The following is a 25756-nucleotide window of genomic DNA, read 5'->3' as shown; positions in this document are numbered from 1 at the left end:
AACGGCCCTGCCACCGGGAGTGCCCCTTGTTCTATCAACAAGGTACGGTTCAACCATCTGCTCCTCTGTTGTAGGTGGAAGCTTTTCAGTAGCTTGAAAACAAAGTCAGAGGGGGCATCACAATTTTAAAAGCATCTACGAAAGAACATAGAGCCTGTACACTCTGAAAAGTACACAGTTGACTCCAGCTGCTTGTTAGAGGAGTGACACCTTTGTTTTGTGGCTCCGAAAAATGGAAAGGGGGGGGGGGAATGACAACATTCACTTTCTCCTGAATAAAGAACTGAGTTGCAGGAACTGATACCAAGCCATGAGTGCATCTGCTACTTCCTGTAGATGCAGACTTGTTAGGATAAAGGAAGAAAACCAAGAGGCTGTCTACAAAGCAGCACTGACTTTGAAAACTGGATTTTATACTACAAATGGGCACATGGAGGATCTTCAGAAATAAACCAGGCTAAAAATCCACACCACCAGCAATGCACAAGGTATAGGTAGGTAAGCACCAGCTTTTTAAGTTCACTCGTCTCATAGAAAATGAGCAAAATTAGCAAACCGGAAGAGAGGTGACAAAATCAGGGTGAAGATACTAAGCTAGCATGGGCGCAGGACAGACATACATACACTGTATAGTCTTCCACGAGCTGGAAGATGTACACAGTATTGACACCCACAGCTGGACAAGCTGAACTTACACACTGGAGGAAAGTTACTACTCTGTTGGCTGCAAACATCTACAGAACTATATGCTTACAAACCAGACATTAATAACCATGTGCAACTTTAGAAGACTTCTAGAAAATATCTTTAATGACTTGGTTCATGCCATTTTAAAAACAGTCATTTTCAAGAAGAAAAATCAATACATTTGTTGTATTGACTTTGCTTTCCCATTCCTATTCCCATCTTTAGTCATAGCTTGGCATTCACAGTATGTACAGTCTGATACCTGGGAAGATATATTGAAAATTAATCCCAAGTTTCCAACTTGCTAATTATAGTGCACAATTATTGTGGACTTCCCCACCGTCCCCTTACCTCAGGACAATAAAAAAAAAACAAGTCTTTCCGTGAAAGCCCCCCAAAATGCCAGAGGTCATTAGCGAAGTGTTTATCTAATCTATATATATGGCCTGTCTAACTTAAAAAAAAAATATCAATAAGCAGTCATGCAAATGATGGAAGTCAGTCACTGGAAGAGGGCCAGCTGTCATGATCTAGAGGGCTGCATAACCTATCCCCATGCACTGTGGGAATCATTTATTATACTGCTGTCCTTGGTCTTTCCTGAGGAAAAAATAAAAAATCTTCATTGCATCCTAGTAAGATTTCGGCAGGTAGGTATAAATGAGAGGATTCTTTGCTCATCATTTCTCATGACCCAAGCTGCATTTACTCACCTTTATTAAATGAAGAAGTCTCCGCAACTGAGCTCAGTAAAGTGTCATTTAACCAGAAATCTTATCTTCATCAGATGCTTTGAGTTTTTCTGAATAATTGGACTGGGTCTATTTTTGACAAGGCCACACACAGTTCTTTTACAGGAATATGCCATACGATCTCAGCTAGATAAGCTGATTCTCAAAACACATCCCCATCTCTTAAAACAGAAAAGAAAATGGGCATGACAAAAATCCATGTAATACAATACGCTGTATATACAAATTGAAAGACTGCAGCTCAGTTTTTCCTATTACTCAGTTTAACAAAATTCAGTAAAACATGGAAGCAAAGCACCACTAGCCATCTTTCCCCAAGTCCTTGAAGAATGTCTCAGCATCGCCTATGGGTCTTCAAGTCTCTAAAGTTTCTTCATTTGCCCCACAAGTGTCTACAACACAGATTAAACAACTTGTCACTGGGAAAGCACGGACTTTGGAGTTAGCTATCCACTTGTCTGTTTCAGTATTATATTCAAGAATGTGCCCTAATCGACCAACACCCTGAAAACCAGCCAGGACATAGACTACAGATCCCACAGCAGCACACTTCACTGTTACACCTTTCCATGGCATTGGAGACACCATCTTCCATTCATTCATCTTGATATCGTAATATTCTACATTATCAAGGCCACCTACAAAGCAATGAAATAGATAATTGCTTATTACATCATACCATGGACTGAACTAGAGCATAAAAAAAAACCTAAGTCAAATAATTTGTATTTTCAAGGTTTAGATTAAAAGGTACAGGTTTCTAAACTACAGTTTTACCCTTTTATAAATACAGAAACAGAGAAAAATAAAAAGAAGACTAAAAGCGAGATGTAACAAATTTCACATTGTATGCTTTCTAGAGATTCTAACATTACTTCATGAACAGAAGAACTACAATACCAAATTCCTTTTGGATTTGTGGCTAGTGACTAAAACTCAGGAATCCACCCAAAACTTCCCTATAGTGAGAGCATTTTATTCTAGAGGGGTCACCACTACCCTTTACCTAAATTTGGTCATTTACTGATACAGGATGTCTCTCTTCATTAGGATATTAAAATCAGCCAAGTTTAAAAGCCCAAGTCCTTTTGAAAAGGGCCAAGAGAATCAGAAGTTATTAGGGAAGAGTAGATTTTATGACTAAGATTTACTTCTTTAGGAAACAGGGTATTAATATCTACAAACATCCTGTTACCCCTATTTAACAATTGTAATAAGGGTCACAGTTTTCATTTTCAGTCCTGAATTCTTAGATCTGAGAGATTAAGAAAACTTTATATCATGTTAAGAGGTACAAATATTTTGCCTCAGATATGACTCTTCTCCATATATTACAGTAAGAACAATTAATCAGGCTACAGAATAAGAACTGCAAAATAATAACTTTAACTTATTTGCTTATTGTACACACTTCTGAAATGAGCATTCGGTGAATAACTTAACATTTAACAAAATGGCAGCTCTGGCTATAAGTGATTAATATAATGTTTGCAAAAAAAAACCTCCTGATTTTTTGCATCAGAAATCAATCATTCTGGAGTAGTTTTAATATCTAATTAAAATACAAGAGATATTCTAAAATAGTATTAATCTGAAATCAAATATTCCAATTACCATAAATGGTAGTTAATAAACCTCATAGCTGAGAACTTTCCATTTCAAAAAAGCACTTCAGAAACCCTATGTAATTAAAATTCAGTTCTCCTGGGAAATAAAATATTATTCTAGTTTTAAAGGCAAGGAGAAACAGGCAGATCATAAATGACTTGCTAATGACAGTAAGTCATATTTCAAAGCTAAGGCAGTCAAAGAAGTTTTCACTTTTTCACTGCTTTAAAATGGTTGACTAGCTTTAAGCCTTTAGACTGAAGTACCCAAAATAATAGCTACACCTGTCTCAAAAAGAATGCTGAAAGCTCTCAAAATACATGATGAATAAAAAATTTTAAAAAATCAATCTTTTCTCAGATGACTGGTTTAGCCATATTAACTACTGCAGAACTGGGCTACAGTCTGGGTGCGTACCTGGGTTTGGGAGTACTGTCATTAGTAAAAAGAGTGAAAAATAAGCAAGTAAAGCAAGAAAGAAGGCAACAATGGTGTCACAACAAGAGGACATGTTTTATGGTACTGCTCAAAGTTTTTCAGCTGAACAGAGCAGAATGAATGCTTTGTAGAAGAAAAAAAGGCCCCCATGAAACCTAGTGTGACTAGCTAGAGAACTGGCAGAATTCAAGTACCTAAGCCATTTTGTCCACCCACAGCAAATATTTTGTCCTTCACAAACACCAGACCATGATTCTTTCTGGCTTCAATCATTGGACATAGCTCAGTCCACCTAGGGAAAAAGAAAACCAAACAGGCAAACTCACTATACAGTTTCTAGTAAATAAGTATAAAGTAAATAAATAAAACCTAGCATTAGGAAAATAAATACAGAAAAAAAGCTGCTTAAGAAAAACTGCCTTTTAAGTGAAACTACAGATAACTTGTTTATTACAGCTTAACTCAGCAAAAGTCCTTACCACATATAATTTTTCATCCATACTTTAGTTATTTACAGAGCAAGTAAAGCCACAAGTGACCAAAAATAATCAGAATTAATACTTACGTTTCGGTGGCTGGATCATAGACTTCACAGGAATTTAGGACTCTTCCAGATACATTGTTTCCCAAGCTTCCTCCACACACGTAAATGAGACCATTCGCCTCCACCATCCCATGGCTGCATCGCTGAGTCAGCATGCTGGGCTTTGTGTGCCAGCTTTCTGTTCTCGTGTCATAGCATTCAAATAAATACAGTGCAGAATTTCCTTAAAAAAACAGAAACCCACCAAAGTGGCATTAATTTTTATGGCTGTCTTTCAAGAGAAGAGTCTAACAGTAATTTATTTGTTGAAAAGGGAAAGCTGCTTTCCCACCTCCAAAAGCAAAAGTAACCAACTTGAAACTTGGGGCTATTCAGAAATTGCCTACTTGTAATTCTTTGGACTCTTTTGTTCCAAAATATGCAAGTAAGTTTATAAAACTGCTATTTGTGTTTAAAACCAGAAACAAATGATGGGGGTTTTGTTTGGGCTTTTTTTTTTGGGGGGGGGGGGGAAGGAATAAACACTGAACAAAAATGTATATAAATTACTAATCATTTGTCGTAATCTCCTCCTACTCTCACTACTTAGAAATATGTTGAATTTTCAGATGTGAAGATGAAACCAGCCTTATAAACTTAGCACAGATTCACGTAAGTCTTTTTTCTCTAAGCAGTGTGACTTGCCCAATTCCCTGCATACTTGTTGCCTCTGGAACTTGATTATGTTGTAACCCACTCCTGAATTATTAGCAACCACAAGACAGCTACCCCTCACCATGTTACATTCTTCCTGGGGACTAGCAGATAGTATTTTCTGGAAGTGCAAGGTCTGTGTACTACTTCCTCAAGGGCAAATAAAGCTATTACTGAAATAAAGTTTTTCTAGTGAAGTTAGATGGGAACTGAAAGACTCATGCTCATGAATCGTAACCAAAGCAGAGAAGGATGGATACAACTTTCTCAGAAAACAACTTCTCCCCTTTTGTTTCAATAGATATATTCATCTAGAACAGTTAAAGGTGCCTTTCTTTGCAATTCTTTTTCCTTGGCTTTCTACTTCTAAAAATCTAACTGTGTCACACTAGCAGCACTCACAGCTGGGGATTTGAGCCCTCAAAACAATACTACATTTCTAGATCCAAAACCAGGAGCAGACTTCTATAAACTGCATTTGTTTACTCCTACCATGTAATTCTCAGTATCATGAAGAACCGTATCAAGTGGGACATATTTTTTCCTTGATGTAAATACACATCCTTATTGCTCTGAAACTGTAGAATCTCTCATCCATGGGAAGTAACAGCAGAACTGTCTTTAATGTCTTTTTTTTAAAAAGGTAAAAGATTCCATTTTCAGTATGTTGTCAGTATAATGTTAAATATTGTTTTCCTGCACCTAAATACAGTGGAAGAATTTAGTATGTTTAACTTCCAAACTCTGCTTGCTATTGCAAATAAAACAGTACCCCCAAGAGTTCAAAAAGGGGAACTGAGCCCTGTTTTCTGTAGTGGACTAGCACAGTAATTAGTTTTCCAAACTCCTCAATCAGTGCAGAAAGCATGCAATTTTTAGATTCCTCTACAGCTAAACACACTGCAGCATTTTCTCAAAATAATGGTTTCACATAATTGCATGCTCCAAAGCAGAAAATGCTAGATTTGGCATAGACACACTTTTCCAAAAAAGCAGTGTTCACTGGGTTCCAAAGAAGAAAAGAGTACAGGCAAAATAAACTCCATTATTAATTTTTAGCTTTTACTATTCTGTCTTGAATAATATCTATGGGAAGCAAAGGGACAGTATGCAGTTATGCAATGGTAAATTTAAAAGAAAACTCCTAAATTAAAACTTCCATTATAGTTGTATTAACTAATTACAATGTATTAGAAAATAAACTATACAATCAAAGTTTGTATCATACTCCCTCCTGAGCTGACATGGGAAACTACAAGATTTAGCAGACTGTAGTGTTTCAAGTTTGCCCATGAAAGCCTAATTTAATGGGAAAGGTGCCATTTCACAGTTATGACACTAGGTGGCGGGTAGGAACTGCCTAATCTGCTGCTAAATTAACCCTTCAAAAGTATTTTAGGAGTCAGCTAACATTACCTAAATGTCATAACTTCCCATTAAGTGATTCAATCTTAAGCATCGATTATGACCTCTTTTCATCTTCTCACCTCCCTCTGCAGCAAGGCAGAACTCAAAAGGACCTAACAGAAAATTTCTCCTGGCTCTAGGTTTTGTGTTGACTTCCTTTTTTCTCCCTGCAGAACACAGCTTTTTTTAAAGCTCTGTATTTTTTGGATATAGCATACCTACATTCCAACTTTTGATTTGCTTGTATCAGATCTAGACAAAACAAATTTTAAAATGTTGCTGTAACACCCAGCAACACCCGTCTTTTTTTGGAGGAAAAACCCTAAAGGTCTTTTTTTTTTTTTACTAATATCTAAAGAAAGTCATTTTCCTTCATTTACTGAAGCAGACTAACTGGATAACAAACTATCAGATGATAATATCTGTCATTTGACCAAAAACTGACAAATTCCTTCACAGGGCCATGTACCATTTCACTACAAAAAGCACAGTGCTAAAAGCTCCCCCCCGCCCGCTTAAAAAAGGCCTCATCAGGCCCAACATATGTTGTAAACAACAAATGCCATTGCCAAAATGCAGCTATTCTGGTCATACATCACAGAAAACATTAAACCACGCTGAGTTCTGTGCATTTATAGAAGTAAAGCTAAGAGCTGAGCGGGACTGCCAAAATCTATTTCCCTGTCCCTAGTTAACTTTCCAAAGAGTTGCAGTGTACTTGATGCTTAATGTAAATTTTAATCATTTCAATCAGTGAAACCATTTTAAAAACATAACAGAAATAGGTTATTGGATTGTGGGGAGGATAAAAATCTTAAATATAGAAAAATAAACTCATTAGGCTAACATGGCAACGTGCAGCTTCTTTTCAACAGTCATGCAAAAACCAGAAAAATTTCCAGGTCTTTGTGCCTTTTTTTATTTTTTTGGTTTGTTTTAAAGATTTTTAGTGTCTTACCCACTTCTGAACCACCAGATGTATAAATTTTGCCCTCAGCAGCACAGGCTGCAAGGCTATCTCGAGGTGTTGGAGGTCCTAGCTTGGAATACCAGCTATCCTTCACCACATTGTAGCAGTCCATTCGCTTTATAGGGAAGAGCTGGGAACCACCCAAAATATAAACTACGTTGTCCCAGAAGACACAAGCTGCATCCCTGCGCTTTTCAAAGGGACATCGGATGTCTGTCCAGCTGTAATCCTGCATTACAAAGAACAAGTAATGTCTAATAGATTATAACACTTACCTGCACAGCGAGTGTTTTCAAACAGAGCTTTTCATAGAGATTTAGATACGTTCAGTTTTAAAGTTCCTTGTCAAAACACACATGAATACTGTTTATTGAAGAATACTCCTCAGGCGTACTCTTGAAAAAAATCTCTTAGACACAGACATAGTTAGCTGCAACAAACCATGACATTATGCATTTCTATTCCCTCATTCCCTGTGTGCACCCGGTACAGCTTCCCTGAAAAACAGGGTTTTTTCCCCCAACAGAACTGACCTCCTGCTGCTATCATGTCAGAAACAATGCATGTGATCAGTGAAGTTAGGACTGCATTTTGTTTTATAGGAATGGAAAAAAGACATCTTTACACATAGTAACAGATTCTTTCTAAAGAATAAAATAAAATACAGAATGCACCAAACAAAGGCGATGGAAAAAAAAGATAATATCCAAATTGACAAGCAACTCAGTTAAAAAGCTCTGATACATACTTTATTACCATGACAACTAGAAGCTTATTTACAGAATTTACAAAACACAAATGATCTATAGCTATCCACAGTTGATAGCATAAGAAATAGGGCAATGCTCCATCACAAATATTGGCAGTCATGTTGCCTAGAAACTGAATCTTGCTTGGATTGGCAAGATCAGCAAGCATCAAATATGGGCAGTAACGCTACCCAAAACCGTAAGAACACCAAAGTCAGCAACTGATGGCAGACCAGGATAGATTACAGCACAAGAAACACTTCTTGAGTAACAGCATCTCACATATTCCATGAGCACAGCTTGTGGTCCTGTACTGAATAGGAAAGTATGGGACCTTAACTGTTATCTGTGCCACCTCAAGATAGTCTAGCTCAACCTGCTGAATGACCTTCATTGGAATGATTCACACAAGACGTTACATCATTACATTTTCTTAGCAAGGACATACTTCAAACACCTTAGTCAATGAGGAAGAACAGCGACTCCTACATGGGGGTTCAAAGAAAGAGAGGCAGAGCATGTTATAGTCCAAAACATCTTACAATCTTTTCTTGTAGCATCCCCCATATCAAGAAGAGCTGGCAGGTGCATGTGGCCCTTTATGGTGAGAAACAGGTCCTGGGGCATCCTAGAAAGGAAAGCCATACTACAGCATGGCAAAATAAATAGCTGCATAAATCTTAAGAAAATGTCTTAGTGCATTGTGCAAGATCAACATAATTCTAGCTCAAACTTCTGGCACTTTTACAAAAAATCCCGTTGTTTATTGTTATAAAGGGCTGTGATCTGACCCACTTATGGCTTCAGTTCATAGCTACCATTTCATCCACACCTTTATCAAATAAAAAGCCATAACCTGAGCATACTCGGCAGTATCCTCCTCTTTCAGCAGGAAGCAGTTTAGGTCATTCTCTCGTAATGCTCTTCAGTGCTAGCCTGCACCACATAGAACTGATTTCAGTTTATGCATTTTACACACTTAAGAATTATGCTGAAGAGTTGCTTTACGCCACAGTGAAGATCCACACAGCCCTGGGCAGGGGCAAACCTCATTTCTTGGGGGCGAGTAGGGAAAAGAAAGCCCAAGATAAGCATGTGGTGACACTTTCCTTGCTGATCTTTGTTTTCAACAAATAGTGGTGCAAGACACCAGAGGCAGAAGCGGTACCTTTGCATTTAATAGTTTTTGAAAGGTTTTTTTTTTTCCTCTTTCATTGATTTAATCACTTATTAAAACTGTCTGACCTCCTACAGGCACAAGACCTTGTGACAAGAATGGCACATGTAATCATGGGCCACATGAAAAAGTACCTCCATCTGCTCAAGACTTTTCCGTCATTTTCACCTGATACCTGCTCTTTCAAGTTTGTCAGGGAGAACAGCAGACGTATGTAGCATGGACAGCCTCCCCACTACTAGCTTATTGACTACAGCTCTTTCCTCATAAAAGGTATGCCCATTCCCTTATTCATTAAGAGATATCATTGGTAGGCATCTGTTACTTGCTGAATTGTCCACTTAAGAAGTTAAAACTTGCAGCCATTTCTGGTCCCTAGAGACAGCAGTTTCAAGAAAATAAGAATATTGCTGCCTCAAAAATCCCAGAAAGTCATGTATAAATTTTTATCAAGAATTCATAAAACTGAAAGTATTTTATTGGAGGGGGGGGGTGGGAAAGAAGCTAAAAAAAAAATCTGTGGAAAATTCTACAAGAAACTGCTTCCTACCACTGTTAATAAAACATCTAGGATTTCTACTAGAGTTCTGAAAACATCTCTACTCAAAATAGTGCCAGATTAGGTTGCTCCACAAGTTTTATGCCCGTCTGCATCTGTCCTGTTGCTCTCTTGATGAAGTAATCAATAGAAATCAACAGATTTCTATTCAGTAGAAATATCAGTTACAGTGCAACAAAGACAACAAATAGAGACTTAAAATAGTACTGCTAATAGCCTTAACAAATAACACACAGTATCCAATTCATTCTTATTTAAAGAATCCTTTCTGACAACAGGGAAATGAAGAACAGCATTAGAAACTATTTCTGTGTGCAACACAATTAGTGAAAATTAAAGTTGTTTGCACTAGGTTTTACAATATTTTAATTATTGACATTTATATCATTACAACTGAGAAAATACTTTCAGGAAAAAACATAACCATCGTTTTGAGCTGTTTCTTTAGCTGATATATTAATTAAGTTATTGAATTTAATTAAAATCAGAAGTGAAGGAATAGGTTACTATTCAACCAGTTCAACAGAAACCAAACTAAATGTTAATTCTTCCCTAAGGTCCTAACCTTGCAAAAGTACATACACAGCCTTGATTTTCTGCTCTGTAACACTATCATGTTTTGATAAGACTAATTAAAGCAAGTTAAACATGGTATAGTCTGAAGCATTGGAGCCTTCAATCCCACATGTATTTTACACGCACACTATACTAATTCAACAGGGGTTCTGTATCCTTGGTTTGTTGCATTTAAGAAGACACTGTCACAGTTAATTAAAGATCAAACTCAGATACATGAGCAAAACATCAGAAAAAGACCTTTAAATAGCTTAGAGTTGGAAATGAAGTGAAAGCTATTCAACAACACATGACAGGCTAGCTAAGAATATCCAAGAAAGCATACAAACACACTAGGAAAACATTCAAGGAAGACATGCTTGTTAGAATCAAGATCTCCAATTACCTACTTTTTTCCTTTCCCTCTCCTGCCCCCCCCCCCCCCCATCTATATGAAAAGCTATAAAGCTTGATCAGAGGCAGTGCTGCAAGATTTCTTCCAAACTGCATTCTTTTTTGGTGTTATGTGTGGACAAGTAGTCCACGAAAAAATTAAGCTATTTTACTCTATGCTTTAATGGAGACTTACATAGATACGACTTTTTGTCCACAAAACAGATTACTTTGCAATATAATATTTTAGGTCTGACTGAAGATCACCTAACTACATATGTAATTTTCTTTTCGGTTGCAAGTCTTTACCTGTCACTCCCATTAAGCATGCATTGAGATTATTAGTTTTCAAACAATATTATATTTTCAGAAAATACATGGTGACAACCGGGAAGGGAGAAATTATGTTAGTTTATAAAGAGCGATTAAGCAAACCCCCCATCTTTTGAGTTCTGACCACCACTGACATTAGGCACTTACAGAATTTAACTTATCAGTTAGGTTGGTAAAGAGACCACATGCACACTACACTGATAATACTGCTGCCAATTAGTGACTGGGATAATAAGTCTCAAAGCTAGTTTCCATCCTGCCTAAAATTAGCTTTGCTCCAAAATAAGTAAATGGAGAGTAAGAGAAAGAATCTTTGATCTGATTTCTTTCTAATAAAAGAAAGGTCAGAGCATACTGGGTGAATTACAACTTGTTAAAATGCCAAAACCAACTGTGTGAAAAGGATAAATAACCTGATCAAAGGTTTCCCCAACTCAGACCTTGGAAAGGAGAGAATTATCTGCTCTGTTACCCTCACCTCCTCACCCCCAGCTGGAGTACTGTTTATCTTACTCAAGTATGTGCATGAAGAAAAAAAGGTGGTGATTATTTAGAAATTTGTAATTCCCAATAAAAATACACATTCAATGTTTCTCAAACTAAGTCAGCAAAGCTGTTAGTTTTTTTTTCCTCCAGACTTGAAGGGTGCTCAAAAGTGGCTTCAATTTTATCTTACATAAAGGGAATAGGAAAGATGAGTTTAAAACACATCCCAAGGGCTCATTCATTCTGAATTCAATTTGACAGGGCTCACATTGACTATAAAGTTCACACAGGTAACACACAAAACTGTTTGAAGTTACAAAGAGCACTTACTATGCTGAGTTAGGACAACAAGAATTTCTGCAACAAAATTTTACATATATGTGATCCCATAACTTGAGAGCACTGATGTTTATGTAGCAACTTTTTTTTCTGTACTACTGCATGTGCTTGCCTGGTAAAACAGGGCAGGGATAATACTTCTGCATGCAGCTAATGTTTCTAGAACATCTAGTCTGCATAGTTGAAATATACACCATGCCTGTGGCTTGATCTTATTCAGGAAACATGGAAAAAAGTTTCAGGCAAAGCTTGCTTGCTCTACATTAGCCATCTCTTTTTTTTGTTGTTGCTGTAGAAATTCACTCTTTTCCACTTACATAATACTTATCTCCCAGTTCTTCTCCTTACATACTTTTAGGAAGAAACAGAATTGTGAACCATTGGGATTTAGAAGTGGTTGCATATTTATAACAAATGTACTGAAAAGCCACCTTACACTCTAAAACTGGGTTCTACACTAACATACAAGCCAATAATTTGTGCTAAAAAAGAAACTGCTTTGAGTTGTTCTCTGAACACATACATGCATGCACATGCTTACAGACTTTCATATGTTCCTATGCGATTGCTTGATGTTTCAGTGGCCTTTTATTTATTTCCAGCTGTGGGATGCACATACCAATCAATCAATTCTCAAATCAGATTTATCAGAACTCTGTATCTAATATTGCCAATAAACAAACACATAACCATTCTATTCAAATTGAAGTATTATATCTAGGTACACAGATTTGAAAATACCTAATTAACCATACTCTTCCAACTATATCCCCAAGAAGCAGGGAATACATCCTTCCTAATAGCATATTGCAGATTATTATGTCTTAATTAATATTATCAGCAAATAAAACATGTAAGATTACAAGCAGTGAATCTTAATGCATTCTGAGGTAACGATTACCTTTGGATTAAAATATCTGCAGGACTGGGGCTGTGAGCCTCCAAATAAAGCAATGCGGTAATCATGTTTTTTTCTTCTTGGCCGTGTACCTTCCACTAACTCTTCTCTGTCTTCTGGGGAAAGTAGATGGTATCGCATGCCACCTAGAAGGAAGACAACAAGTGTTGCAGGTCCGGTGTAGCTCATAAATGGAAAGGGATGTTGCAGAGGATGGGAGAGGGAAAGAGAAAGGAGGGAAAGGGGGAAAATCAAGTTTCTACATTATACCTATACAGCTTTGATTTAAAAGGAAAAGCAGCACAGTAGTACATGAGGATGGGAGCATACTCAGATGAACATCCTATTTCAAACTGCCTGCTCCATGTGAAAACCGGACATGGATACAGACTCCTGTTATACACCAGCTGACTGATCAGCTCGTTTAGCCAGTATAAGCAAGCACCTGAGTTTGTCACAATGAAACAGGCAAAAGGAAATAACCCTTCCAAAAAAATAAAAAGCAAAACAAAACCCCCCCAAAAAAAACCACAAAACAAACAAGCAAACAAAAAAAAGCCAAACAAAAAGAATAGCAAAACTGGGAGCCTAAAGAGGGCAGTACTAACATTAAAAGAAGGGACTTGAATGCAGTGAGAAGTCAACCATGCTGGCCTCCTTGCCCCCCAATTTCTCATTAACAAGGAAAGCATCTCTAGCCCATTTACCTCATGAAAACCCCTCACTTCTGTCCTAGCTTAACAATGCAAAATATTAGTTACAAGTGGTATTACAAAAATAAGCATTCTCCTAAGAAATGTTCCAAAGAAAGTAAAAATGTTAGTGTCATTACAAGCCACTAATAACAGAAACAAAAAATCCTTATTTCTTAAACAATGCACCCAAATCCATGTCACACAAGAAGTATGACTGAGATGTTGATGGTCATCAAGTACAATACTTACCAACATTTAGGTTAATTTGAATCTTGTTCATTGAGACTGAAGGAAAACAACTGCATCTCATTTTTTAGCTCTACACTAAAATGAAGCCAACTAGGTAATTGCTACTGGAATTAAAAAATTTCTTTCCTGGAAATTTATCAACATCTAGGCTTTTCTTTCTTAGATGGCAACAGTCCACAAAAGCCGTTTCCTAAGAAGGGAAGCTTGCTTGCCATCTCATCTGCACTTCGAGAATGCAACTGTTTGTAGGCTCAAAGGTCAGTATCTACTAGAAATAATACAGTGCAACATATACCTAACATCCTAATTTGCTTAGGGAAGCTTTATGATATTCAGAATTTTGACATAAAATATTTCTTTTAATTCACATGCTGACATGAACAATGTTGAAGTTACTCGCCTGTCTCAAAGGCACACTAACACTTCCAATTACCCTAATGACTCATTAACAAAATCTCCATTTCATTACTTGTCATGGAATTCCTGTCATTTGCTAGAAAAGAAAGTCACACTGTTACATAAATTGCATTTTATTTACATGCTAATCCGACTTGAACTAAACAAAGCATCCTAGAGGGAACAGTCAGATAAATTTAATGTGAAAGCATTGTCAGAGCATTTTACAGCAAACAGTTTTCAGATTCCACAGCATATTGTTTTAAATGTTCAGAACATAAAAGATTTCAGGTAGAGGTCAACTTACTGATCACCATTTTAAGGCATTCTGGGTTATCCTGAATAAGTGGTTCAGCCTGAACTGTTTTACTTAAGAAGTTCTTTGATATAAGAGGAAATCGGACTTTAGCAAGAATATCAACCATGTACGGCTGGCGATTTGGCTCATCATACTTCAGCCATCTGACTGCTGCATCGTAAACCTTAAGCAAGGGACAAGAAAAGGATAAGGTAATCATCACACAGACAAATAACAAATATACCAAATTGATTCTTCTACCTGTTGAATGTTAATTCATAGTAACGTTTTAGTATGTGGGGATCCATCACCATCTTCCAAAAAACCCCAACAAACCAACCAAAGCCCCTAAAAGACAATGCTCAGACCTGAAGTAAAACAAATATGCAACCACAGAATAAAACCCGTCTACAAACCTGAAAAAAAAAAACACAATTATTTCAGATATTCAGTTTTTTTCTCCTCCAAATGGGAAGCATAAACCTGCAATTCACATTTATGTGAGTAACCCCTGTAACAAGATGAAGTCTAATATGAATTGAATTCTATGCCATAAAACAGGTAATACTTCATCAGAAGTGTTAAGATGGCTTCTACTTGACACAGTCTCTTGAGCTGACAAACTGTTTGTGTTACCAAATCATAGTGTTGGGGATCCAAATAAATTGCTATTGTTATGCCTTAAGGGACAATTTAAATTAAAGCTTTTAGCTGCACACTATCATAAATTTACCATTCAGAGAATCTCTCAGTCTTCTCTTTACAGGAAATGATAACAGGTTTTCTTAGAGGGTAGGGAGGACAGAACAGGGAAGGTTACAAACAAATCTTGCCTGGGTCAGGAAAATCCATTATTACCTATGTACCAAGATACTTCCACAGTGCTCTCAGACACATCAAGATTATCTACTATGCTGCCACTTCACAGTCAGCACTGACTTCATCACACGTGATAGCACAGTCAATGCCTACTCCTGTAGCTGAAGCTAATCACAACAATCAGTGGTGAGTAACTGAGATAGAATGCGGAAAGACACTTCATGGTAGAGTTAAGAGTTACTCAGAGGAACTGCTAGACCGTCTCAGCTAAAATTCTGTAAAATGACCAGGGAGAGTAAAGAAATTAAAAAAAAAGTAAGGCTCAATTCCATCAGCTAAGTAAATTCAACAGAATGATGGGGACAGGAACATTGTATCCCTTCATCAGCAGGGACACTCCTTGCATGCAGGAAAACCAAGACAGTTGGTAATTAAGGCTATCTTCCCTTTTTTTTTTTCCTAAATGTAAATATGCTTTACACCAATACAAAAGTTCCACTCTAACATCAACTTTGTAGCAGTACTCCTGGAAAAATCAGATTCCTATAGTACTGCTGGCAAACTCTTGCAGTTTCATACTGCACACTGCTACTTTCCTGAAGGAATTTTAACGATGCCATATTACCTACACAAAATTTCTACCACTGCTGCCAATTTAAAGCATGCTATGCTACCTTACCAACAGAACTTCAAGAAAGTAAATTCCAAAGTGGGGACTTCCAGTTGTAAGTCAAACACCACTTCCAGCTTTGAGAATGTCACCCTGAAACCTGGAATTTTCCCAGCACATGGCAAGATGTTGAACTGCGACATAACTTATACTTGTAACCAGCTAATTATCATATTCAATCACCTGATATTACACCCCCCTGTTAGTAATCCTCTTTTCACTGAAGCTTTTTACTGCAGCAGATTCACCGAATTATTGTGGTTTCTTCAGTATAAGCTGAACTTCACAGTCAGGGAAACATCCATTTATATCTAAGTGGATACACATACCAGCTTGGCTGTGAGGTCCCTCTGTTGCACTTCAAAGGTATGAGTCAACTCACAATAACATATGCAAACTTAAATTACCTAATTCAAGCACCAGAACAGCATAGCTAGAAAGGCAAGATTTCAGTTTGTTTTCAACATATTTGGGAAGCTACAACAAGTACCCAGCAGCTACAACAATCCTGCAATCACCTCTTTGGGCTCCGGTGCAGGCATCTATACTCTTCCTATCTCCCTGCAGCAGGAAGAACAAGCTGGCAAACAAACATTTAGGGCTGTGCTATAAGCTGAATCAAGCTTTCCAAGTGGGATAATTGTGGAAGTAATTTCTACCACAGGTTACAACTTTCAATTGAGTGAAAGTCCAGGCTCCTTTCAGCCACCTAAACATTTGTTGATTTTTTTTGTGCCCACTTCCCAAATAAGGGCCTTCCATCAATACCCCACTGGCAATCCATCTAGCATTATGTTCATCTTGCTTCCAAGTCCCTCAGTTCCCCAAGCTTGTGTATGCACGTTTCCATCAAAAGCAATTCCTCTCTGGAACAAGCTGAGCCCCTGCTCAGGTAGATACATGCATACATTAAGGCGCATTTTGCTTAACACTCTGAAGTAGTCAACTTTTACTGATAGCACATAAACCCTAATCTAGGAGCAACTGCTATCATACATCAAACTTAATTCAGCTCACGTACGCGAGATATCTTGATAAAGGAAACTGTTTTGCTCACTCCCTTTATGACATCTTTCTTCCTAGTCTGGTAAAAGAACACATACATAGCAGCCTTCCAGTATCTGAAGGGGGCTGTAAGGATGCTGGCAAAGGACTATTCATTAGGGACTGTAGTGACAGGACGAGGGGTAACGGGTTAGAACTTAAACGGGAAGTTTAGATTGGATATAAGGAAGAAGTTCTTTATTGTAAGGGTGGGGAGGCACTGGAATGGGTTGCCCAGGGAAATTGTGAATACTCTATCCCTGGCGGTGTTCAAGGCCAGGCTGGACATAGCCTTGGGTGACATGGTATAGTGTGAGGTGTCCCTGCCCATGGCAGGGGAGTTAGAACTAGATTATCTTAATGTCTTTTCCAACCCTAACTATTCTAGGATTCTATATTAATAGCCACACATAAAATGTGGATATTCATTAATATTTGGTTTTGATCAAGCTAGGATGTACCTTTTATTCTACAATGTAGCAAGCACTATGTGCATCATATACTGTACGAACATCAGACTTGAGATACTTTAAAGCAGCTCTTGGTTATAAAAAAAGATGGTGAAGTTCAGTGCTCTTAGCTGGTATGAAAGAGTGATCTCACCTGGTCTTCTGCCCTCACTGTCAACGTATCCTGATTCAAGAGATGTGTCACACGTTTAACATCAAGCTGAAGAAATTCATCTGTCTTGTAAACTTCAGTGAAATGCTGATGGATAAAGTCATCTGCAGTGGCTTTCAGTTCTGGACAGTCTAAGCATTCTGCTAACACACTTATACCTGTGAGGGGAAAATTGAGGGGAAAATTAAGAAAAAAGAAAACCAAAACAACTTCCAAACTTGAACTGCAATTACCTTTGATATATTACAATAGAATAAGATTACTGTAATTTCAGTGATACTTGCAACCCCAGTTTACTATTACCATGCTTTTATCTTTTCTTTAAAACACATGCTGTCATAACTCATCTGCAACTCAAGGCAAACTAAGATAAGCACAAGCTGCTGATCCATAGCACTCCCAAGCTGAGAATCAGACCTGAAGCACTTACTGTATTAACTCCCTCCAGCACTACTTCCTCACTGTTTCTTTCCCCATTATGAAGCAGGTAACAGTACCTTAACCAGTTCTGAGCCATATCACAATAACAAAATCTAACCAGAACAGCTTGAGAAACTAGATCCAGGTTTTACAACCTGATCTGCTCATGTGGCAGCAGTCACCTATGAAGCCCAAATTTCCTTCAAGAGTCACAATGAACCGAGACTTTTCTATACAAGTCAGCACAAAAAAAGTCAAATGGTTAATGCTGCAAGGGCAGAAGATTGCATAAAGGTGTAAATAGCAACTTCTACTGAACAGCACCATTTCCAGCCTTCCCATTAGAAACCAGGCAAGCACATACAGAGGTGGTGGCAAGCGAATGCTCCATATCCCTGGCAGTGTTTAAGGCCAGGCTGGACAGGGCTTTGAGCAACCTGGTCTAGTGAAAGGTGTCCCTGCCCATGGCAGATGGGGTCTGAATCAGATAATCTTTGAAGGTGCCTTCCAGACCAAATATAATTCTATGAAGTGTGGTAAAACTCACCAACCCTGGGCTGCAATGAGCCTGAGCTGCTCTAAAAAAACAAACCCAAAACCAAAAAACCCTCAAGCAACACAGAGGAAGGAATATGCCTCAAAGCAAGCATAAGTAGCATTTTCCTTAGAAGGTAATGTATTTCTTCCAGAAGTCATTTCAGAGCCACAGCCACAACTGCACCAAAGTGTCAGTGGAATCACTGTAATTCAGATACTTGCAAAACATTCCTACTGATATTATAAACATCTGTAACATAATAGAGATGTTACTAGGAGAATTATTTGACCAACTGCAATAAGAAATCCTATAAACAAGTTTATCTTTAATCTCTGATTAAAGTGCACCAAATCTTAAGCATGAAAAAGTTCTACTTGTTGCTTACCTTTTGTGCAACACCAAAATCATACTAGAACTAGAGAACATACTAATACCAGACCGGCCTGGATGACATTTATGGATTTCAGTCAAAACGAAGAGCAACCAAAATCACGAGTAACCTAAACTTACCCTGCTTATACTTCAGGAAGATATGCCAGTTTTGTAGAAATTACAACTCTCAAGTTTTGTCTCCAAGTGCAGTAACAACAACTGAAAGCTTCACCTTACTAAACAGCTGAGATTCTCTAACAAACAATAAGCTCCCACAGCACTGCCAAGCTGGGATGAGACCTAGCACAGTCAGCAGGCACTGATACTGGCAAAACAACTGTCAGATTGTTTTATCTATGGCAAGGGACAACAGTTCAGATTTGGAACAAAATATTAATGTGAAAGTATTTTTACATGCCTGGATTTAGCCAAACATTAGACAATACTGCTTTTCAGGAAAAGTGACGTTAAAAAATAAATGGTAAACTTAAAGTTCGCATTTCTCTTACCGAGACAATTGGAAGCATCAACTTGTTCTTTTAAGAAGTCCACACACATTTTTTTCACAGGTTCAATTTGGTATTGGTTTGCTGCATCTAGTAAAGACTGGACATTATTGCTGTTAACCGAGATTCTGCAAAACAGAAGGCGTAAAATTAGCATCACCGGAATTACCTACTTTGTTGTAGTAAAAAAGCAGCTTACACCAATTCACATAAATGGCAAAATTATCTCCCTGATCTTTACCCAAGAATCTTTCACATATATACTGCAGACTTGTGTGATTAGCCCCTTTCACAAAACCGAAAGCAAACAGAACCTTTTATCTGACAGTCTCCTGCTCCCAAATAGGCATCAGCAAAATCTGTCTAAACTCATCATCAAGACTGCTCTGGCCGATTGGCCCAGCATGCAAAAGCAGATCAACCAGTTTGGCAGTGCTTCAAGAGAAGGTACACAGGGCACAGACAAAGGCTTCAGCATCAGGGAAGGCAACCATATTACTGGGGTGGTGACACTGACTGTCTCTCATCACCAATGGAGTGTATTTCTTATCTCAAAGAAAGGAGAGAAAGAGAGGACCTAAGGAGAGTTAATCCCGTTAGTACAAAGATGAAAAGCCTGGCATCCATTGGTCAGGAAAGCTTATTAAGTAGTACTGTTTACAATCCTAGTCATCTGTACAAGCTCTGTTTAAAAAGGAAAACAACCATGTCAGCAACCCAAGATAGGAGGGAACTGCTGTTCACAGAACAGTTATCTACCCTGTCTGACCTGAGACTAAGGTATTTTTACTCCTGGAAATGGTTCTATGTGATAGCTACCAGGGCCATAAAGAGAAACCCTGCTGATACCAGTAAGGGCCTGAATTTCAGAACAATAGGAAAGACCATTTGACTCCACCACTGAAGTCAAAAGCTTGAAGTGCTTTGAATTGCTTTAGAGAAACAACTACTGTTCTCTTTAGTCTGTAGGGCTTCCTGCTGATTAAATAAAAAGGAAAAGGGAAAAAGGATAGAAGGGTCTAGTCACATCAGCCTGTAAACAAACTATTGTAATGGTAACAAACCTGATGAATCATAAAAGCATTATTTTAAGATGTTATCATTTACAACTGGAAAGCTTCCTAGAAAAAGCGCCAGCTTTAAGTAACAAAACTACCTTGCAGTATAAGCAAACTCCACAAGCTGTTCAATAATGTCAGGTTCTGCATCTTTTAGCTCCACTTCAAAGGACTTTGATTCAAGCATGTTTGCTGCAAATAGATTAAAAGACAAATTATATCAATAAGTCATTCTTGTTATTGTACATTTTGCAAACAGTAGGAAATAAAGTAATTGTACAAAGTACCCTGTACTCTGCACTTGTGAGGCCGCACCCAGAATGCTGTGTTCATTTCTGGGCCCCTCACTACAAGACATACATTGAAGTGCTGTAGCAGGTCCACAAAAGAGCAAAGAAGCTGGTGAAGGGTCTGGAGAGTAAGTTTCGAGAGTGTCAAAAGCTATTTCCACATTCAAGCTGGTAATGAGAGACAGCTCTGAGCTCCCCACATCCAGACACAGCACTGTAGGTTTGCTCACAGACGGTTACAAGCTGACCATTGAAACCACAATTGTTTTATTTCTACTCAATTTTAATGTGTTTTATAGCACAGTAATTTTACAATTCCTGGCTAAGGCATGCAAAAGTAAGGCAGCTACGACATAATTGAATTTGTAAAGACAGAATAAATGCAAAGATGTTTACTCTTCTGAAAGCCCATTTTATATGTGGAAGTGCCTAGTGGATAACAATGGAGAGAGAAATTCTGTCATGGGGGTAAAAACTCACAGTTTTCAGGTTAAGATAGAGAGAGAGCAACTCTAATACAGTGTATGGGCCCCAATTAATAAGACAATTTACATACAAATTAACACTTGACCTGATCAGAAGAGTTAAAAGGGAAAATGAGGGGAAGGGTTAATGGAGATGAAAGGAAGAAGACACAAAATGAGGAAATCTTCACTTATGCTTACCCTGAAATTAATTGCTTTTGTAAAATAAACAGCTTGTCAGCCACAAGTCCAACAGGATATCATCACAAAAGCTTGTAATAAATAAATTCTGAAAACACTTACTAGTAAACATCAGGTTAAAAAAATGACTGGCTGAAGCAAGCACAACACGGTGAGCTGGGATCTTTCTGTCTTGAACCATAAGAATCACATCACATAGAGTTTTCTAAAGCAGAGGAAAAAAAGCCAGACAAATAAACCCCACAAAGATGAGCACTAAAAAAAAAAATCCTTCAGCAATATTTCTTTAAAAACAGCTTACAGAAATTCATCACTTTTCTCAATATACACGACTCAAGAGCATTATGTAATAAAAAGATTTCCTGAAAGTCAAAGTTCAGCTCAATAACCTGGAGAACTAGCAAAGTTCAGTTTACCCATGAATATGTACCTGAGAATGGCCACAAATAACAAACTCTGATTAAAGCTCTCATGCATCTTGGCTATTCTAAGGCCTCTCTGGGTGCAGAAAAAGCTGTCAACCAAAACAACTCATTTTCATTTCTTCTCCTGGGATGTTTCTGGGTGTGACTGTTCCATTTCAACTAATGCTCTTCAGAGATTGTGTGTGTTTCTTTCCAGGAGGACCCACTGGTGTCACTGAGTGGCCTCAACGAGGCAGCAGATGTGTTACTCAACCAAAGGACACACCCAAGGGTGAGCTTCATTAGGGTGCTTCACCTTCCAAATAACAGGTTCAGCAACACCTAGCAACTCTGTCCCATCTTCATTCCCAATTACTTCAGTCCTGGCTGACCTCCACTCAGCTGCAAAGTTGCAACACAGGATTTACCTGCATGCTGCCAAATAGCTCTGTAAAACCCACGAAGACATGAGACATATTTTGTTGGAGATGAACGACAAGTCCTCCATGCACTAAAACACTAGCCCCCAGTATCTTACCAGTACTAAGTGCAGGCTTGTCCATAGTTCAAACTCCCATACTTATGGAAGCTGTCTCTAGATACCAGCTCACACAAAAAACAGCCTCTTTAAAACTAGCTGTGCTTTCCAATCGGCCCACTTTCCCACAGCACTAAACTAATGCAGATAAATAGCCAGTGCTCCATATGCACGTTGCTATTTCCATCACAGGAAATTTTTAACTTGCATCATATTTAGGTTTTATAACCACAGCATAGTTCCCAACTTATCAAAAATACAAGAAGAGCTACTTATAAATCCTCTTAAATTTTAGCACAGCTAATCAGCTGAACTAGTGCATTGTCCTCTGACTCCTGCTGACTTCCTAATTTGATCCTGTATAATCACATAGCTAATCTCTTCTTACAAAGAACTAAAAGAAGTATGAGTGTCATGAACTATGCAAGAATTTCTGGAGTGGTCACCAGTGGGCAGGATATGCAAAGGCATCAACTGAGGTTTCACAGCACTTAACCCTGATCCTCCCTCTCCCTGTTCAGAGTACCTCGTAACTAGATAAGAGTTGGCACTCTATTATACTGAAAGATGAGGTCCTTATGCAGAACAACATTGTGGTACCACATACTGGAGTATGTGACATGGTAAAGGACTGCAGTTTCCTTGCGCTAGAAGCTGTATATACATCTAATGGAGACACTGGAACAGGTTACCCAGAGAAGCTGTGGGTGCCCCTTCCCTGACCAGGTTGGACAGGGCTTTGAGCAACCTGGTCTAGTGGAAGGTGTCCCTGCCCATAGGCAGGAAGGCTGGAACTGGATGAACTTTAAGGTCCCTCCCAACCCAAACCATTCTATGATTCTGTATGCACAGACTTACACAGATCATCCTTCTGCTAATGTACCAAAAATTTAAGCTTTTGTCAGCATTTCTTTCAGTTTGGACAGCTCAACTGAAATACACCTGTATGACTAGCTTTGGTTACAGCTCTTGTTCTACTGGTAATCAGAAGAGTCATCTTTAATAATCATTGTACTACAGACCTAGGAAGCTGATCATTCCAAAAGGTCAGAATTTGTAAAGCTGAGGCCACCCGTGCCCTGTACTGGTTTCTTAAGTGTGATGGCCAGATGCATTCAGCATGAAGTACAAGAAATGCTACCTGTGAAACCAAACCATGGCCCCAGTCACTCCTCTGCTCCCACTACACCTTCAGTACGCTGACACCATTCACAGTATTTGTTCAGAAAAGAGTTCCTGGCCAAAATTCATTATCATCCTCTTTACACCCCTCCTTGAAAAAGCTACGTGAAACCCCTAACTGGAGAAACTCGGCTATGCATCGCAGTTTAACTCCTGCCCTATAACAGGCATGCCATCATTAGATAAAGCAGCATATCCGCTGTGTCTTCAGCCTTCAGCACCACCAATACGCCGTTCCAGGTGAAAGCTGGACTCGTTACACTCGCCGTGCCGGCACACAGCAGCGCTCACGGGGACCTTAGCCTACTAACTCGCGCACTCAGCACGCGGCCTGCCTCGGCGGTACCGGCCTCCAAGCGCCTTCGTTGTGGTTGATCGTCGCAGCTAAACCCCAGCGACAGAAAACCCGAGCAAACTTTCAGGCGGGAGACAGGACCGGGATACGGGGCAGCGCTACCAGCACCGGCGGGGCTCGGGGCTTACAGTAATGACCGCGTGCCTGGCCGGGAGCCCGCGACAGAGCCGCCGCGACCGAGGCCGTACCTGCTTGCGCATGGTGTTCATGACTCCCATGAAGCTCGCCAGCAGCTTCGCCTCCTCGTGGGCAGCTAGCTTCTTCTCCGTCTTCTTCTTGCTGCTCTTGTCCGACCCAGGGTCGGCCATGCTCCCCCGCCCTCACCGCCGCGGACACCGCCGGCCCGCCACCCCCACAGGGGTACATGCGACGCCCGCCAGCTGCCGACCAGCGGCTGCCGACGCTTGGCCAGGGGAGCAGACAGACAGGAGGGGGAGGGGGAGGCGGAGGCAATGACCGGACCCTCCGAAACCGGAGGGCCGCTCGCCGGGGCGGCAGCTGAGGCCTTCGGACGAAGGGCGGGGCGAGGCGAGGCGCGCTGACGACATAGGCCAGCGCGGCCCGCACGCGGGATAAACAAAGGGCGGAGGGGCTTGAGCGCGTCACGTGGCAGGCAGGAGTTCGCGCCTGCGCACTGCTGGGAGGGGTGGCTAGTAGCCTGAGGGCATGGGCGGGGCTTCGTTTTGGAGGTGCTGTGGTGTCCGTGGGTTCGGGTTTGCCCTTCTCTGTCCGGCCCGAGGGGCTGTCGGGGTCTGTGCGGGTGGGCAGGGCGCGAAGGGTTGCTGTGCGGGGTTGGGGGCGGGCCCGGCGGTGCAGGGACAGCGTGTGTCAGGCTCGGGTGGGCTGAAAAGAGGAACAAATGCGAATCGGAGGCAAACGCTAACCACTCTTGGCCGCGTCCAGCCCTCTTCCAGAAGTAATGTTGGTCAAAAAACACTTCCAGATGTGTTGGTTAAAATACTGTGTGGTCCTGTGATGCCATCTCTGGTTTCTGAGTAGGGTTGTGACAGCCAAAGCTGCACTTTACTGCAGACTTGCGGTTTGTGCGTTTGTATCACAGTATCACAGTATGCCAGAGATTGGAAGGGACCTCAAAAGATCATCTAGTCCAATCCCCCTGCCGGAGCAGGAACACCTAGATAATGTTACACAGGAATGTGTCCAGGCGGGTTTTGAATGTCTCCAGGGAAGGAGACTCCACAACCTCCCTGGGCAGCCTGTTCCAGTGTTCCGTCACCCTCACTGAGAAGTTTCTTCTCAAGTTTAAGTGGAACCTCTTGTGTTCCAGTTTGTACCCATTACCCCTTGTCCTATCATTGTTTGCCACTGAGTAGAGCCTGGCTCCATCCTCGTGACACTCCCCCTTTATATATTTATATACACTAATAAGGTCACCCCTCAGTCTCCTCCAAACTATAGAGACCCAGCTCCCTCAGTCTTTCCTCATAAGGAAGATGCTCCACTCCCTGAATCATCTTCGTTGCCCTGCGCTGGACTCTCTCCAGCAGCTCCCTGTCCTTCTTGAACTGAGGGGCCCAGAACTGGACACAATATTCCAGGTGCGGTCTCACCAGGGCAGAGTAGAGGGGAAGGAGGACCTCTCTCGACCTACTAACCACCCCCCTTCTAATACACCCCAGGATGCCATTGGCCTTCTTGGCCACAAGGGCACAGTGTTGGCTCATGGTCATCCTGTCGTCCACTAGGACCCCCAGGTCCCTCTCCCCTACACTGCTCTCTAACAGGTCATTTCCCAACCTATACTGGAACCTGGGGTTGTTCCTGCCCAGATGCAGGACTCTACACTTTCCCTTGTTATATTTCATCAAGTTACTCCCTGCCCAACTCTCCAGCCTGTCCAGGTCTCGCTGGATGGCAGCACAGCCTTCTGGCGTGTCAGCCACTCCTCCCAGCTTAGTGTCATCAGCAAACTTGCTGATAGTACACTCAATTCCCTCATCTAAATCATTGATGAATATATTAAATAATACCGGTCCCAGTACTGACCCCTGAGGCACTCCACTAGTTACAGGCCTCCAACTAGACTC

General features: G+C 40.0%; 1 protein-coding gene across 1 annotated transcript; it reads right to left on the bottom strand.

The window, feature by feature from the left end:
- Positions 1-792: 792 nt before the first annotated feature.
- Positions 793-24201, bottom strand: KLHL7 (kelch like family member 7). Its single transcript, XM_061464771.1, has 11 exons — positions 23897-24201; positions 21332-21434; positions 20373-20466; positions 19220-19344; positions 17363-17538; positions 14236-14410; positions 12592-12734; positions 7088-7328; positions 4051-4252; positions 3680-3777; positions 793-2077 (listed from the first exon to the last, which is right to left on the bottom strand). Exons 1-11 carry the CDS (start codon positions 24014-24016, stop codon positions 1794-1796), a joined length of 1761 nt encoding a protein of 586 aa, XP_061320755.1. The 5' UTR covers positions 24017-24201; the 3' UTR covers positions 793-1793.
- Positions 24202-25756: the final 1555 nt, after the last annotated feature.

This window comes from Pezoporus flaviventris, unplaced genomic scaffold, assembly GCF_033815535.1.
Source record: "Pezoporus flaviventris isolate CSIRO_AGI_PZ_B2104156 unplaced genomic scaffold, CSIRO_AGI_Pfla_v1 ptg000037l, whole genome shotgun sequence".
In the NCBI taxonomy this organism is placed as follows: Eukaryota; Metazoa; Chordata; class Aves; order Psittaciformes; family Psittacidae; genus Pezoporus; species Pezoporus flaviventris.
This window is presented reverse-complemented; position numbering and strand designations above follow the sequence as displayed.